The sequence below is a fragment of the Dendrobates tinctorius genome, unplaced genomic scaffold (genome assembly GCF_039654945.1).
Source record: "Dendrobates tinctorius isolate UK_male_01 unplaced genomic scaffold, ASM3965494v1 ptg000150l, whole genome shotgun sequence".
Lineage (NCBI taxonomy): Eukaryota > Metazoa > Chordata > Amphibia > Anura > Dendrobatidae > Dendrobates > Dendrobates tinctorius.
In genome coordinates this window covers 11,086,820-11,105,318 of record NW_027361817.1, presented here as the reverse complement: position 1 = coordinate 11,105,318, position 18,499 = coordinate 11,086,820, and the positions used below count along the sequence as shown (strand labels likewise).

At 41.2% G+C, this 18,499-nt stretch overlaps 1 protein-coding gene across 1 annotated transcript in view; it reads left to right on the top strand.

Moving 5' to 3' along the window:
* DNAH7 (dynein axonemal heavy chain 7) overlaps window positions 1-18,499 on the top strand; it is a 529,416-nt gene that overhangs the window by 263,449 nt on the left and 247,468 nt on the right. The window contains exons 28-35 of the mRNA XM_073546702.1: window positions 2,065-2,163; window positions 6,173-6,421; window positions 9,768-9,917; window positions 11,393-11,575; window positions 13,592-13,768; window positions 13,937-14,068; window positions 14,225-14,446; window positions 16,007-16,204. Of these exons, the coding sequence (XP_073402803.1) occupies window positions 2,065-2,163; window positions 6,173-6,421; window positions 9,768-9,917; window positions 11,393-11,575; window positions 13,592-13,768; window positions 13,937-14,068; window positions 14,225-14,446; window positions 16,007-16,204 (1,410 nt within the window). The remainder of the gene's footprint in view (window positions 1-2,064; window positions 2,164-6,172; window positions 6,422-9,767; window positions 9,918-11,392; window positions 11,576-13,591; window positions 13,769-13,936; window positions 14,069-14,224; window positions 14,447-16,006; window positions 16,205-18,499) is intronic.

Genomic DNA, 18,499 nt, shown 5'->3' with positions numbered 1-18,499 from the left:
GAAGGAAGGAAGGGAGACCGTGGGACAAGCAGGGGGCTGCAGAGATGCGTCAGTGGGGGTCAGTATGATCTGACACCCCCGCTCCCCCTCTCCCACCGACCCCCTGGCATATATGACTCGCGTATAAGCCGAGAGGGGGACTTTCAGCCCAAAAGAATGGGCTGAAAATCTTGGCTTATACACGAATATATACGGTATATGCCGTCCAGTATCCTCCCTCTCTGCCAAAAAATATGATGCAAAATAAGACTGCTTTAACATTTTTAAATGGTAATAGTTTATTTTTGTCGACTAACAAAATGCCAAGTAAAGTAAATGAATAAGAGTGAAGTCTAAATCAAATCAGTGTTTGGTGTGACTAGTCTTTGCCTTCAAAACAGTTCTCGATGATGTTGACATCAGGGCTCTGTGGGGGCCATATCATCGCTTCCAGCACTCCTTGTTCTTCTGTACTCTGATGGTTCTTCTTGTCATTAGCTGTATGTTTGAGGTAGTTGTCCTACTGAAGTATAATTTGGAGCCAGTCAAATGCATTCTTGATTGTTCTGCAAGATGGATAAGTATCTGCCTCTATTTCTCAATATTGAGAAAGAAGAAATGAGCAATGTTGAGGATGTAGATGCAGTGATCAGCTAAGTAAACCTAGTGCAGCAGATGAAAGACATAGCTCGCTTACATCCCTTAGAAATCGGAAGATGTCCAGCAGTGCCAGCAATTCAGAACTGGCAGTAACAATGGACTCACCTACATCCAACTACTGTTAGAAGAAGTTGGCCAGAAGTGGTCTTCATGATAGAATTTCACCCAAAATTCATATCTTTGACATAGAAACAAGGTCAAGTGACTTCAACTATGTACAAAACATAGACACTCAGGATCAGATAAAATAGCAGCAGATGCTCTGGACTGATAAGTCAAAATGTAAAATATTTGGCTGTAACAGTACAATCATGACAGACTGCCAGCAACAGTGATGCATGGTAGAGACGCCTTGCAAGTTTGGTGCTGCATTCAGAAAATTGAGTTGAGGATTTGGTAAAGACATATACAGTATTGTCCTCAATGCTGAGAAATTCAGGAAGATACTTATTCATCATTCAGTACCATCAATGAGGCTTCTCATTGGATCCACATTTATTCTGCAACAGGCCAACTACCCCCAACATACACTCAGTGTCATTATAAACTATCATTACAGTAAAGTCCTGGATGTCATATGGCCATCATGAAGCCCTGATCTTTCAACATCATCAAGTCTGTCTGGGATTACATGTAGAGACAGAAGGATTTGCATAAGTCTACATACATAGAAGATACCGTATGTGGTCAATTCTCTATGATATTTGGAACAATCTCCCTTTTGATTTCCTTCAAAAACTATGTGCTAGTGAACCAAGAAGAATTGATGCTGCTTTGAAGGCAAATGGTGGTCACACCAAATAGTAAATTGATATATACATAGACGGCTCAATACTGAAATTGCAACACCAAGAAGAAAATGTTGTGAAACTATGGAAATCACATGACTGATAGACATGTATGATGTGCCCTCGATTAAATAATGGTATAATGTTGACACAATTTTTGAAACACCTCTGTTTATTCAGTACTGGGTAAGAGCGCCACACACAGAACTACACCCACTTACACGTCTTCGCTGCTCTCATTGAGGTTTTTAATGGTTGTTTGAGGAATGTTCTGCTATGCTGAAGGAACTTTGGCATGCAAGTCATCAAGATCCTCTTCATGAAACGGCAGCATCTGACTCCAGCACACCCCGCACCTAGACCAGTGTGAGCAACACTGGTCTTAATGTATTGGAGCCATGGTCTTATGACTAAGTCACTGGCCGTTCAGTATACAACCTTCCTTAGAGTACATGGGATGAAGGGATGTTTTGTTTTATGAGCCCATCTGTTTCTTATACAATTTCCATTTATTTGTCATGGTCATTAGCAATATAAAGTGTTAGTAGATTTCTCTATGCACATGTACCTAAATTGTTTTCATAGGTCCTAAGTGTTAAATATTTAATGTTTACATTGATTAATTTGTATTTTACAGCTGAAATACCCAAATGAAAATGAAGAGATTTTGCTCCTTAGATCTATAATTGATGTAAATCTGCCAAAATTTCTGTCCCATGATCTGCCTCTTTTTGAGGTAAGTCCTAAATTTCTTAATATACCGTACTTTTAGTTTCAAAAAGTTTATTTAAGCATTTTATAAACATGAGAACACATCTTTGTTTAAGGCAAAATTTTTCTCTCGCAGGGGAAATTCTAATATATTTAACGAAGTATGACTAACTTGGGGGGAGACTGGACATTGACAAAGACAAGAGGGTGTAATACATTAGGGAAGAAGGAAAGAAGTAAATCCACAGTTTAAAGTATAATGGAAGTCATTGCACTTATTGTCATAGTATTAGCAGAGAGAAAGGGTGCGGTCAGGTCTGATCCACGGTCCCCCGGTCCTCTCCCCCACCCCGTCAACCCCAACTATTAAGGAGAAAGTCGCAGTGTCCAGTCTAGTTGTGTGCTGGGGTCTAATTCCAACCAGGGCCTCCAAGTGTTAAAAAAGTTAGTCCACATGTCATTTCTTGTAGCCTCTATTCGTTCGTAAAGCATAATGTTATTCATTCTTTCTTTAACAAGTGCAATTGACAGCACTGGAGATTTCCAGTTCGCAGCAATGTGGATTTTGGTGGCCATAAAGAGGAAATTTAGCAATTTGTGGAAATTTTTAGTAAATGATGGGTGTTTTGCTCCCAGTAGAAAGACAGCAGGATCCAACCCCACTTTCTTGCCCGACATTTGCTCTATTAATCTTAATATACTTTTAGAAAAAAACAAAAGCATATTAATGAGGGTAAATAAAGGAAAAAAAACTACAATTGAGAGTCTTAAAGAAGAAATATTTAATAAAAATGAAAAGACAATTTATGTCTCAATTTGCACTGCACTTCTGCCATGTCTCAGCGATTACTTCTCCTCCAGGGTAAAATTTTGCTTCTTGCCTAGTCTCCTAACTAGGTTTAACTAGGTCCTAAATTTCATTCAAGCACTGTATAGGACTGTATTCATAGATTATAGAGTCTGTCAGGAATGATGACAAGGATGGTGTGAAGAATTCTTACCGAATCTACTAACATTCCATCCCAGTGCATGTGAGTAGGGTACTACATGCTTCATTCACATGCTCTGCTCAGAGTAATGAACATGGTGTGGGTTATAAAATCCACATCATGTTCATTATTCATGTGGATTCTGTGCTGAAAAGTCACAGATTAGCTCCATTGAACTAGAGTGGAGCTAATCCTTGTGTGGATTTCCATGCTAAAATATTTCTTTCCCATGGAGTAACTTTAAGGGGTTACTCCGGGGAGATAAAAATTATTCTCCTGGACATACCTTCTAAACTATAAAGATAAAAACCATAGTGTTGTTTCAAATCCTGACAGTACCTGCTGTTGACTGTGACACTGATGTTGCTCGTCACTGCTTCACCTCCTTTCTGGAATTTGTCTTTCAGATTGGGGGCATGGCTCCTGGCTTCTGGAAACAGCCCCCTGATGACATCTCCATGTAGTCTGAGATCTGGGGGCGTGGCTACCCCTGCCAAGCCACGCCCACTGATCTGTGATGTAATGTCCCAATAGGGAGGAGGAGCATTGAGGAGCAGTGATGAAAAAAGGAAGGTACATCCAGCATGGGGTCCTCATAAAAATCCTTGTTTATTGCAAATCCATAAAAACTCCAGATATAAAGTAATTGCCTTTTAGACTGTTAGACTGTTACAACCTTAGTCATTGAAATTGGTCTCTGCAATTACTCTGGAGTTTTTCTGGATTTGCAATAAACAAGGATTTTTATGAGGACCCATTGCTGGATGTACCTTCCTTTTCTCTTTATTGCTTCTTGCCATGCTACATGATTGTCCATGTAGAGGAGATCCTTGGTCAATGGGGGAGCTGAATATCAGGTTACTGCAGGGTTTCCTATGACTTTTCATTGAGGAGCAGAACTTGTTTATTCGTGATGTTATTTTCATTTTAACATGTAAGCAAGCATTTTAATTATTTGAAATAATAGCGTTTTTGCCCGCAGTGCACAGCGCCGCAAAGCTCCGCCCCCTGCTGCGCCCCCTCCGGTCATCTCCGCCTAGTGTCGCACATCTCTGCATGCGATCTGCACACCCTATCTTTAGCATAGGGTGCACAGACCGTGCGCTAGTTGGATTTTGTGTGCGCTGCACCTTTTTGATGGTGCTCCGAGCGCACCAAAATGCAACATGGTGCGTTCAGCACACGTCAGCGCACTGTCAAAAGGGCGCAGCGCACGCAAAATCCTACTAGCACACGGCCAGCGCACGGTCTGCGCACCCTATGCTAAAGATAGGGTGTGCAGATCGCATGCAGCGATGTGCGACACTAGGCAGAGATGACCGGAGGGGGCGCGGCAGGGGGCGCCGTGCGCTGCGGGCAAAAGCACTAGTCTGAAGCTAGCCTTAGGATCTTGGAAAAGGTGTTTGAAAAATAAATAAGTCATTGAAGATAGTGGCCCTGATTCATCATTCCCTTTACACCTGTTTTTTTGTGTAGTTTTGTGTGTTTTGCGCCTTTTTTGTTTGCACCTGATTTATTTTACTATTCACGCCTTTTTTCAATCTAATTTATATGTGCTCAGTTGTTTGTTTGTTTTTTTGTTTTCTCGTTTGTGGACGAATTTGAATGATTACAAATGTTTTCAACTGATTCAACAATTGCGACCTTTCACAAAGGTTGGCTCAACTCTACTCCATGCTCCCCCTGGTGTAGTTTTATACATGTTTTTCAAAAAGTTGCATTTTTTGGTGACATTTTGAAAAAGTTGCAACTTTTTGCTCAAAAAGCTGCAAAAATGGTTAATGACAAGAAAGAAGCCCTTTATTTTTACTTTGCACCAAATTCATCAACCACGTGCACCATTTTGATGAATTTGGCACAATAAACTTCAGCGAATGCCACAAGAGAAAAAAATAAAAGTGACAAAAAAAAATGATGGTGAGCTTGTATGTTCTGTGCTTTCCTTAAACAAAAAGCACAGAATGACAAATGTGCAAAAATACCTTGCAATAAGACACATAACAGTAGTCAGCAAGTGCTGATAAAAGGTAATAACAAACACAGGGTATTTAGTCTATACGTTTTTTTGCAAAAAAATGTATACCAAGCTGCCTCACCAACGTCAAGGTAACCCGTATTGAAGCAGTCCCTATCTAATGTATTTAATACCTGAACATATGAACTGTGTCTAAATGAGCAGGATTAAGACAGGCGCTTTCTGGTATGGGCACGTGATGCAAGACAGCTCCTTATGTGCATGTCACACAAGAGAGGGGTGGGGTCTCTCAAATCATGCATAAGCATGTCTTAATCCTGCTCATTTAGACACAGTTCATATGTTCAGGTATTAAATACATTAGATAGGGACTGCTTCAATACGGGTTACCTTGACGTTGGTGAGGCAGCTTGGTATACATTTTTTTGCAAAAAAACATATAGACTAAATACCCTGTGTTTGTTATTACCTTTTATCAGCACTTGCTGACTACTGTTATGTGTCTTATTGCAAGGTATTTTTGCACATTTGTCATTCTGTGCTTTTTGTTTGTGTTTCAGTCAGGGTGGAGTGAACATGGTCCAACAGACTTGTTCACATTGTGCATGTCACATGTGTGTTTTTAATCCAGTTTTTTTCATGCTTATGCATGATTTGAGAGACCCCACCCCTCTCTTGTGTGACATGCACATAAGGAGCTGTCTTGCATCATGTGCCCATACCAGAAAGCGCCTGTCTTAATCCTGCTCATTTAGACACAGTTCATATGTTCAGGTATTAAATACATTAGATAGGGACTGCTTCAATACGGGTTACCTTGACGTTGGTGAGGCAGCTTGGTATACATTTTTTTGCAAAAAAACGTATAGACTAAATACCCTGTGTTTGTTATTACCTTTTATCAGCACTTGCTGACTACTGTTATGTGTCTTATTGCAAGGTATTTTTGCACATTTGTCATTCTGTGCTTTTTGTTTGTGTTTCAGTCAGGGTGGAGTGAACATGGTCCAACAGACTTGTTCACATTGTGCATGTCACATGTGTGTTTTTAATCTGTGCTTTCCTTGTAGGGCATTACATCTGATCTGTTTCCTGGAGTGAAACTACCTAAAGCCGATTATAAGATCTTCATGGAAGCAATAAAAGAAAATTGTGATCGAATGAATTTGCAGATGACCAGCTTCTTTGCAGAAAAAATTCTGCAGATATATGAAATGATGATTGTGCGCCATGGTTTTATGATAGTTGGAGAGCCTTTTGGTGGCAAGACTTCAGCCTACCGAGTCTTGGCTGCAGCACTGAATGACATTTGTGAAAAGGTATTGCCAAAACATTAGTATTGTTCCTAGCACTTAAGTGTTGTCCTCAAGCCTACCTGGGATATTTTTATGTGATCCATCTTGGCAGTGTCTAATAGGGTGTTCTCGGGACTTAAAAAGGTACTATTTTGTCTACCTAGTGCTTACTGATTTATGTAATAATGTAGTTGTATTTAAGAATACCCAGCAATATTTACACATACAGTGGGGCAAAAAAGTATTTAGTCAGTCAGCAATAGTGCAAGTTCCACCACTTAAAAAGATGAGAGGCGTCTGTAATTTACATCATAGGTAGACCTCAACTATGGGAGACAAACTGAGAAAAAAAAATCCAGAAAATCACATTGTCTGTTTTTTTTTCATTTTATTTGCATATTATGGTGGAAAATAAGTATTTGGTCAGAAACAAAATTTCATCTCAATACTTTGTGATATATCCTTTGTTGGCAATGACAGAGGTCAAACGTTTTCTGTAAGTCTTCACAAGGTTGCCACACACTGTTTTTGGTATGTTGGCCCATTCCTCCATGCAGATCTTCTCTAGAGCAGTGATGTTTTTGGCTTTTCGCTTGGCAACACGGACTTTCAACTCCCTCCAAAGGTTTTCTATAGGGTTGAGATCTGGAGACTGGCTAGGCCACTCCAGGACCTTGAAATGCTTCTTACGAAGCCACTCCTTCGTTGCCCTGGCGGTGTGCTTTGGATCATTGTCATGTTGAAAGACCCAGCCACGTTTCATCTTCAATGCCCTTGCTTATGGAAGGAGGTTTGCACTCAAAATCTCACGATACATGGCCCCATTCATTCTTTCATGTACCCGGATCAGTCGTCCTGGCCCCTTTGCAGAGAAACAGCCCCAAAGCATGATGTTTCCACCACCATGCTTTACAGTAGGTATGGTGTTTGATGGATGCAACTCAGTATTCTTTTTCCTCCAAACACGACAAGTTGTGTTTCTACCAAACAGTTCCAGTTTGGTTTCATCAGACCATAGGACATTCTCCCAAAACTCCTCTGGATCATCCAAATGCTCTCTAGCAAACTTCAGACGGGCCCGGACATGTACAGGCTTAAGCAGTGGGACATGTCTGGCACTGCAGGATCTGAGTCCATGGTGGCGTAGTGTGTTACTTATGGTAGGCCTTGTTACATTGGTCCCAGCTCTCTGCAGTTCATTCACTAGGTCCCCCCGCGTGGTTCTGGGATTTTTGCTCACCGTTCTTGTGATCATTCTGACCCCACGGGGTGGGATTTTGCGTGGAGCACCAGATCGAGGGAGATTATCAGTGGTCTTGTATGTCTTCCATTTTCTAATTATTGCTCCCACAGTTGATTTCTTCACTCCAAGCTGGTTGGCTATTGCAGATTCAGTCTTCCCAGCCTGGTGCAGGGCTACAATTTTGTTTCTGGTGTCCTTTGACAGCTCTTTGGTCTTCACCATAGTGGAGTTTGGAGTCAGACTGTTTGAGGGTGTGCACAGGTGTCTTTTTATACTGATAACAAGTTTAAACAGGTGCCATTACTACAGGTAATGAGTGGAGGAAAGAGGAGACTCTTAAAGAAGAAGTTACAGGTCTGTGAGAGCCAGAAATCTTGATTGCTTGTTTCTGACCAAATACTTATTTTCCACCATAATATGCAAATAAAATGAAAAAAAAACAGACAATGTGATTTTCTGGATTTTTTTTTCTCAGTTTGTCTCCCATAGTTGAGGTCTACCTATGATGTAAATTACAGACGCCTCTCATCTTTTTAAGTGGTGGAACTTGCACTATTGCTGACTGACTAAATACTTTTTTGCCCCACTGTATCTCCTTCAACCAATCCACAAATGTCTTTACTTGTCCAGATGTTGCTGAATGATCAGCACACAGTCAACCATCTCATTTGGATATGTCTGCATGAAAGATATTGGAAGGAACATTGGGACTAGAACTGGAAACAGTGTTGATAAAAACTAACGAGTGCAGTGTTGAAATTAATTGATATACCGTATTTTTCTGACTATAAGACGCTTCGGACCATAAGACACACCTAGGTTTTAGAGGAGGAAAATAGAAAAAAAATTGAAGCAAAACGTGATAAATTCTGTACTAATATCCCCTATATCCTGGCATACTGTATGTATGTCCCCAATCCTGATATATATAGTCCCCTCATCCCCATCCTAGAATGCATGGCCCCCTCATCCCTATCCTAGTATGCATGGCACCCTCATCCCTATCCTGGTATGCATGACCCCCTCATCCCTATCATTGTAAGTATGGCCCCCTCATCCCTATCCTGGCATACATGGCCCTCCTCATCCCCATTCTGGTATGCATGGCCCCTTCAAAAAAAATTAAAAAACATAAACCATTCTATTTACCTTCCCTGCTCTCTCTCGCAGTGTCCTGTTGTGATGCTGGCAGCTGATTTATGCTTGTAAGCAGCGCATGGCAGTGACATCATGTGCTGCTTACAAGCCAAGGACAGCTGCCAAAATACTCAGTGAATATTCATTGATCTTTAATAGCGGGCACAGTAACCTCAGCCACTGGCTTCCTGCAGTTGGCGGGCAATCACGTGTGCCCACTACTAAAGTGAATGAATATCCACTGCTCTTCACTCCCATCGGCGTGGAGAGCAGTGAATATTCATTCCCTTAAGTAGCGGGCACAAGTCAGCCCAGCCGCAGCAGGAAGCTGGTGGCTGCGGCTAACAGCGTGTCCGCTATTAAGGATCAATGAATAGTCACTGCTATCCACTCCTATGGTAGTGGAGAGCAGTGAATGATCACATTTAAGTAGCAGGCACACGTCAGAGCCCAGCCACTGCAGGATGCAGGCCCATGGGTAACACCTGTGTCCACTATTAAAGAGAAATTAAAATTCACTGCTCTCCAAGCCCATGGGAGTGGAGAGCAGTGAATAATCATTTCTCTTTAGCAGCGGGCATAGGTGTTAGCTGCAGCAGCCAGTTTCGGCCTCCTGTGACACATTGCTCCGCCGCTACTGCTCCTCCGCCTCCCCATCCACAGCAGGTACTTACTCCAAATTTTAGGAGGAAAAAGGTGCGTCTTATAGTTCGAAAAATACGGAACCTGCATTTACGCACATTTGGAAAATGACACCTTCCAAGCCAGGTGGGAAGCAGAGATATTAATGTTTAGTTATGTAGATCATCAATGAATCTCAATGACAGCACTATCCAGATAGGAAACAAAAGAGGGCTTATTGTGGTTAGAATCTCTCATACAACAGTGCTTAAATGTCTACATGTTATAGGCATTCCTATGCTGCAGAGAACTAGGGTTCTTGTCAACAGTTTATAATAGACCACTTGATATAAAATGTCTTTTTTTCAGGGCCTTTTAGATGAAAATAAGGTTCAAATTACAGTGCTGAACCCAAAATCTATAACTATGGGGCAACTTTATGGACAGTTTGATGCAGTGTCTCATGAATGGTCAGATGGAATATTGGCTGTTAGTTTCAGGGCATTTGCTTCTTCAATGGTAAGTCGCTGTGTTTATAATGATATTCCATGGAATTTCCCTCTTAATTGTAAATATATGTAGTGTGACACATAAATGAGTACACCTGCTTTAAAACTTAAGATTTTAATCAATATCTCACTAAACACAAGAACTATTTAAAATTTTTTGACAAGGCTGAGTTTCGTAGGACATTTTTCTAACCCGTAGCATGAATGTAAGGTTAATAATATAACTTTCATTACAAAATGTTCAGTTTTACTCAAATTAATTGATTAAAAAAAATGAATACATGCCACATCAAAAAATACTACATCTAGTATTTTGTATGACCTTCATTATTTTTAGGGATAGCACCAAGTCTTCTAGGCATGGAATGATCAAGTTGGTGACATTGTAATGTCTATCTTTTCCTCTTTTTAGAGCCTGGATGCTGGATGTATAGCGATCACAACTTGTCTCCAGAGTTCCTCATATATTTTTGATTGGGTTCAGATCAGGAGATATACTTCACCATTGAATCACTTTCACCCTGTTCTTCTTTAGAAATGCAAAAGTGGCCTTAGATGTGTGTTTTAGAACATTGTCATGTCTGAAAAGTGCCTGTCTAACAAGGTCATGTTCATTATAGAGAAGTACATCTGTTAATTCATGATACCATCCATGAAATGTACCAGCAGTCATGCAGCCCCACATAATGACACTGCCACCACCATGATTCACTGTAGGCACCATAAATTTTTCTTTGTACTCCTCACCTTTGCAGTGCCATTCAGTTTTGATGCTAACAGTTCCAAAAGCATTTATCTTGGTCTCATCACTCCAGTGTATATAGTCTCAATAGTTTTCAGAATTTTTGGCATGAACCCTAGAAAATTGTATTTGGGCTTTTTTATCTATAGGCTTTAACACAGGCTTCCTTCGTAGATAACACCTGTGCATGTGCCATTCCTCTGTAGTGTATGCCGTATTGTGTCACAGGAAACACTCATCCCGGTTTGGTTTTCTATTTCCTTAGCTAAGTACAGTGGACTAGCATGTTGGTTTTCTTCATACCTCTTCATCACCAAATGCCCCTGTTTAGGGGTTACTTTCCGTGGTCAGCCTGGAGCGATGGTAGCAGTTCCATCTTTGTTACATTTTTGTGTAACTTTTGCTGCAGTATTCTTCCTGAGAAGTAAAGCTTTGCTGATTTGCAGCTTTCACTTTTCTTGTGTAAAGAAATTGTCTTCTTTCTCAGGTTTTGTGACACTACTCTTCCATGTGGTGCCATTGCTGACAGCATAAAATGAGAAGGAGTTTACTTTGTTGAGTTATGCCCTTTCATTGTCAGCTATCTGCTGGACAGACAGTAAACCCTTTCTTCTCTTGTTTAGTTTACTAATGTAACTTCTATTTTTTTAATTGAATTAACTATTCATCTGATGAGGGCAAGGCTACCTTCATTTTGCTATTAAACTGGAGTGTTAAAAAAGAAATAATGTTTATGTTTTTAGACTCCAGACAGAAAATGGCTTATTTTTGATGGACCAGTTGATGCTGTGTGGATTGAAAACATGAATACAGTGTTAGATGACAACAAAAAGTTGTGTTTGATGAGTGGAGAGATTATTCAGATGTCTTCTCAGATGAGCCTGATATTTGAGCCTATGGATTTAGAAGTAGCGTCTCCTGCCACAGTAAGTATCCACAGCTTTTCTGGTGGGGAAATGTTTGAACTACTTAATAATCTGAAGATGTAGAATTACGAGAGGAACCTATAATTCGGTCATTTTTGAGATACATTCACCTAAATCTTACCTTATTGGTTTGTCTTATGAGGCTGTCTAAGATTAGTTAAACATGGCTGTTTTTTTCAAAAATAGCACTGCATCAATTCACAGGTTCAATATAGTATTAAAGCAAAACTCTCACCTACGATAATGCTATTTTCCTGCAGATATAGGGATAATCTGCAGTTAATTAGGGTTACAATTAACTGAAAGGGCGGCTATCAGGAGAAAATGAACTTTTTACTCTCTGCAGCTCCCAGCTTGCAGTCATAGAGGCGGTGACCAAAGTGCTTCAATCACAGCTAAGAACACTGAGCAACGATTATTAGCACTCTCTATGTCTTGAATGCCCACCAGCTCTGCACTGTAGCGCTGCAGAGCTAGCTGCCAATCAAAGTGCTGGGTGTAATTACAGCTTCCAATCACAGTGTAGTGAGTAGTGACTGTAGCCGCTCTGCAGGTTAGTAATGGGGATGTGCACACAGTGGCTTTAGTGACCACTGACTATACTGTAGGTGGAGGCTGTAATCACACTTCTGACCTGATTGACAGCTGAGTCTGCAGCGTATTATTACCACCGTAAGGCATAAAGTTCATTTTTTCACTCTAGCTATTTACTTGTGGATTAACTCTTATCAGCAGGTAAATATAATTTCTTTATATATATATATATATATATATATATATATATATATATATATAATTACTTTCACTTCAGTGTAGCTGAGTTTCCATACCAGACACAACCCATGGAGAGGTGTAATCCTATTTGACCACCATAACAGTTTTTTCAATTTGAACTTCTAAAAAGTAATCCAGTGTCTAGATATTTTTGTCACATAGGTGTGTTATGGTAATACCTGGCCTCTCAGTTTCTTCTCAGTTTGTACATCAAATTATTGTATTAAAAGGAACCTGTCAGACACTTTTCCCCACCCAAACCATTATGTGATTGTGTAAGAGAAGCCAGTCAATCCCTTTATGAACATGAAGTTCTGCATCAGAAGCGAGAAATTGTGATTTGAAATTCAGTCTGGAAGTGCATTGGGGCTTTACGATGCACTTACAACTCCTCAGCCTCCGCTTCATTCCTAAACTAACAGCATCCCCTCCCTTCCCCAGCTGATTGGCAGGTCATTTTCTCTAGTATGCTGGCGCTGACCTGTCAATCAGCCAGTAATGGATGCCACAAATTCAAGAATATAGCGCAGGCTAAGGAACTGTAAGTGCATTTTCACGCCTCAATGCACTTCCACACTTAACTTCAAAATGTGATTTCTTGCTGCTGAAGCAGTACTTTTGCGTTGTAAAAGGATCTACTGGCTTGTTTTTAAGGAACTACTCCGTCATATTAAGTACTTGTAGAAACACATGCCCAATAGTTCAATCAGAGTAAATCCTGCTATTGTGAGGAACAGCCGGTGGCAGTTGGCACACTAGAAGCAGATTTTCTGCTGTCTCTTGTAGGTTTCTGAATAATAAAGTGTCAGGTGGAATCCTTTACTGCTCTGTGTGAATGCAGACATACTTTATTTTGTGTATTCTCCTCTTTCTAAATCTGTTTGTGTTTTTTTTCTCTTTCCAACCATATTTTCGTAGCATTGCTTTGGGTTAGCACACTGATAATGATGTACGTGCTGTCCTTTTTCCTGTTTTTTAGTGTTCTATGAATTGGGTAACATCTTTGCCAGTTGGGAATCCAAGGGCACTATGAAAAGTTTTTTTTATTATAAATTTGAAACTGTACATTAAGGTCACGTGACAAATTATTTGTTATTATCGATGATTCTAAAACAATTTATGGTATCGCCGCAAGATAGTGTTGTACATTTTAGATGCCTGTAAGATGATTTTGCCCCTCAGAATGTAAATAAAATGAAGAGGGGGTGAAATATAAGCATAGTTAATTTTTAATTTTTACAGGTATCTAGATGTGGAATGATTTACATGGAACCAACTATGCTTGGTTGGAGACCAGTTATGGTTTCCTGGCTCAACATTTTACCTACTGGACTCAGCAAAATGCATAGAAGTTTTATTGAAGGGTTGTTTGATAGGATGGTTCCTCCGTGCCTTCAAATGATTCGAAAATGTGCCAAGGTAATTAAAAACTTATGTAACGATACATTTCTGAGCATGTGTGTACATGACAATACAAGTGTTCAGTATGGACACCTAGTTGTTAGGATGAAATTGCCATATCAAAATATGATATGCAAATAGAATGTGTATTTTCCATTGATTTATGCTCTCTTTCTTGATATTTAGGAATTGTCACCAACTTCTGATACAAATTTAGTCCGATCTCTTATGAATCTGATGGATTGTATGTTGGATGAGTTTTTAGATGAATCTGTAATTCATAGCATGAATGAGAGGGACATTTGCTCGTGGCTAGAGGTATGTAGATCAATTCATCAGCATTCAGAAGCTTATTGAACTGAGGATTCATGCTTCATCAATCCACTTCAGGATACAATGTCCACTGGAGTTTTGAAGCCCACCACAGCTGAATTAGACATCCAGTTTTAATCTTGAGTATTTTTCCTCTTCAAGGGCATTTTTTTGTTTTCTCTGGTTTGGTCCATTGGAGGAAGCTGTAAGGAAGATGATCATGTGAAGTTTGACAAACTCCTGAGGGAAATTATTGAAGGACCACTTAGTGAAGAAACAAGGACTCGATTTAAAATCTTGCATCCTGTTGATCCACCTGAAAAACCTTTTACCGTTCCCATTCCCAAAGAAAACACTGTTTATGACTATCGATTTGTAAAAGAGGTACATCTTTCATGCATTTCATAACAATTTATATGAATAAAAATAGTTAATTTGTTAAAGGAGCACATTTTATTGATCACAAATGTTAGTCCCAGATGATACAACCAGTGTTACATTCTGGGCCAAATTCGTAGTTTTCATAGTCACAAGTTCTGTAAGCAGTTCCTGCTGAACCAGTATGTATTATGGCCATCTTTTTTTAATAATTCACCTTAGGCTGGGTTTCACACTTGCGTAGGGCATAGCTGCGGAGGGTTGCGTAGTTCCTCCGTTAAGCCCGCCCACTGCCGCACCTCTTCCAATCAGCTCCGACTATGTCGGCATGCGTCCTGCGTACCTATCTTTAACATTGGGTGCGCAGGCCATGCAAATGTATGCGGATGCCTCCCATGTGTCGTTTTGACGCTGCGCCGAACTGTCGAACGCAACATATTGCATTTTGTTGCAAGCCAAGTCAAAACCAGGGAGTCAACAAACTTACAGGGAAACACTGAGTCAGGAAAGACAGAGGGATTAAACAGACACTGAGCAAATCAGGGATCACAGTAGGACAAATCAGGATATACCAGAGTCAGATACATGCGCCGAAGGCAGAACTATAGCTGACATCGCCTGCAGGATGCAGCGGAGCTAAATAGCAAACCTGACTGAGGCTGAGAAAAGTTAACCCCTGAAATGACCAGACCGGGAACATGGAAAGACAGGACTCAAAACCCAGTCTGGACCATGACACACACCCTGTTCCTAATTACAACCTTAAAAGTGTGGGAAAAACCCTATCATGGGTAGATGGTTATTTTTGTATCTGACATTACTATGTGAGTGACGATTGGCAAAACTATGGGACTAGCAACTAGCAACATTAGCCACAGGGTTGTAACCACCTACCCATTAAATTGTGCCAGTTATGTAACAGTGTCTTTACTACATCTCATGTAATTTATTCTAACAATTGTGGTCCCTCACCCACATTAATGCCCTCCTGTTCTGGGCTACTAGGTGCTCTGTTCCTACTTCCTCATCCATTTTTTCCATCTTTTTCTTCCTTTCTAGCCATCAGCTCTTCTTTCTTCACTCCCAGGCTTGCTTTCTCTCTTCACTTCTCTCCTGTTCCACCTTTCCTATGTCTCTCTTTTTTCTATTTCCCTCATGTGGCTCCTAAAAGGCAGAGATTTTCAGGTAAGTAAATCTTCTTCACCGACTGGTACAGCCAGGGCACAGCTAAAAAGTCCTGTGTGCCTGGAACCCAAAGGGGGCAGAGCTCCATGGAGTTTCTGACCTCAACTCACCAGCCACCAGCAGTGCTTGAGGGACAAGTGATTCCGCATTTGTGATCCTGGAAGGAGGCAAAGTATTCCCTCCAGGATTACACTGCGCTGCAAATAAAAGGTGTGCAGATTGTTACATGGGCCTGCCGCTCCTTCGGAGAAACCGAAGACTGCTGTCTGAGGCGATGTGGCCCGACTGTGTGCTTAGACCTACATGTTTAGCCTACAATGTAAAAACAGCTCATAATAACTACTGAATAATAAATGACACTAATATGTTAAATGTTTGTAGGGTGTTGGAAGATGGGAACTATGGACAGAAGACTTGAGCATAGTGCCGCCTATACCCCACGATATGATGTTTAATGAAATAATTGTACCCACTTTGGACACAATTAGGTACACAGCATTGATGAAGTTGCTAACAACACACCAAAAGCCTTCTGTGTTTGTGGGTCCAACTGGTACCGGAAAAAGTACCTATATTATAGTAAGTATTCATACTATTCGTTTTATGTCGACTTTTATTATGCAACATACGATTATTGTGTTTCGTTTTGCTGTGCCAAAGGGGATTTTTTTTTAGAAATTAGCCTTGCAGGCTTCTGTAATCATTATAAAACAATAAGTTTCAATGTGACCTTTTGTAGGCCAATTTACACAGGATGCATTTATACTAGCCGATTATCATCGATGTAATCGTCTATAGCAATGCTCTAATTGGCCAGTGTAAACAGGTTCCCAACAAATGAGCAAGACACTTATTAATCGTGTGAAATGACTTATAAAAATCATTGTTCTTGGTAGCACATTGTCTTGTGTAAACAGAACTGCTGAGACCAATGACAGTCTATGCACACAAAACGATGTGTTACTGGTCATTCTGAACTTGCCGTAAACGTGGTCGGCCTATCTAAACAGGCTATTAAATCACTAATCCAAGGCTGGTTCCTGGCAGCTTTTACCACCCCGCTCTCCTGGAGTGATGACCCAGGTCTTTCCCTATGCATGCAGGGAGAACCCTGTTAGTGTTGGGAGCGATTGGAAAGAAGCCGCCAGTTGTCTGCCTCAGAATAGAGACCCAATTGGTCTCTGGCCGTCTCCTAAATGTGTTGTTTTTTCTCTGAAACGCAGCAGCAGTTCACAGTAAGGCTGGGTTCATACTGCGCTATGACAGTCCGTTTAACGGACTGCGTTACACCGCGGTATAACGCGGTGTAATGCAGTCCGTTAACGCTGCCGTAGCCTCCCATTAACTAGCGCATCGCGACGTATGCTGTAAAGCGGCACATGTTCGCGATGTGCCGTTAAGCACTGACGGAGCCTCGGACGCAGGCTGCAGCGTCTGAGGCTCCGTCACAGCTAGCGCTGATGATTCATCAGCGCTAGCAGTCATAGCATGTCACAGCTAGCGCTGATGAATCATCAGCGCTAGCGGTATAGCATATCGCGTTATGCTATGACGTTAACGCAGCCCGTCAACGCTATGCGTTGATAGGGCTGGTTAACGCTATGTGGACCCTGCCTTAGGCTATGTCCCCACCATCAGGAAACAGCAGCATTTTGGAAAATGTGCTGCGTCCAAAATGCTGCATTCTAATCATGCAGTTAAATCCGCATGTGTTCAGTGAACCATCTTAGGACTGGCTATGGGTGAGACTATGCAGCGGAGCTAGTCTCCGCTGCAGATAATTGACATTCTGCAGCTCGTAAACCCGCACCGTGGGTGACAGCGTCAAATAGAGGCACAGTAGGCATGGGAGGCAAATAGAAGCACATTGGGCAAGGGAGTCAAATAGAAGCACAGTTGGCATGGGAGTCAAATAGAAGCGCAGTGGGCATGGGAGTAAAATAGAAGCACAATGGGCATGGAAGTCAAATAGAAGCACAGTGGGCATGGAAGTCAAATAGAAGCACAGTGGGCATGGGAATCAAATAGAAGTACAGTGGGCATGGGAGTAAAATAGAAGCACAGTGGGAATGGGAGTCAAATAGAAGCACAGTGGGCATGGGATCTCTATAAATCCCATCCACTGTGCTTCTAATGTAGATTGCAGCATTTTGGACGCAGCACAGGTAAGCTGCATATACCGTAACCACCGCTACTTTGGATCGTGGGCACGTAGCCTAAAGCATGTCTGCCTGAAATGATGGAGTCGGATTATATATAATTCAGGTTGCCCATGGTCCGTTTTAGTCTTGTTTAATTATATAGATACCATATCTGTAATGTTTTCCCACAATGCAGGAAATATTTAGGAGGAGACATAGTGCTAAATCGGAAAAAACATGATTGATAAAATTCTGGAATACCGCTGGTGCATTAGTCAGGCTAAAGAGCATAACCAAGTTCTCAAACAAACCCTCAGAGGTGAGAAATGCAGTTTTCCACTCATCCCCCTCCCGCATACGGATGAGATGATGTGCTCCCCTGAGGTCCAACTTAGAGAACCACCTGGCCCCAGACAATTGATTGTACAAATCAGGTATAAGTGGGGGGGGGGTAAGAGTTCCTTACAGTGGTCTTATTCAATTCTCGAAAATCGAGGCATGAATGTAAACCACCATTCTTTTTTTTAACAAAAAAGAACCCTGCCGCCCCGGGAGAACCCGAAGGGCGAATGTGCCCCTTACAAAGGCTTTCGGAGATATATTATTTCATAGCTGTCCGCTCAGAGCTGGACAGGTTGTACAAATGGGCCTTAGGCAATATGGTGTCAGTAACGAGATTAACAGCACAATCGAATGGGTGGTGTGGTAGAACCTCAGCCTCCTTTTCAGAGAA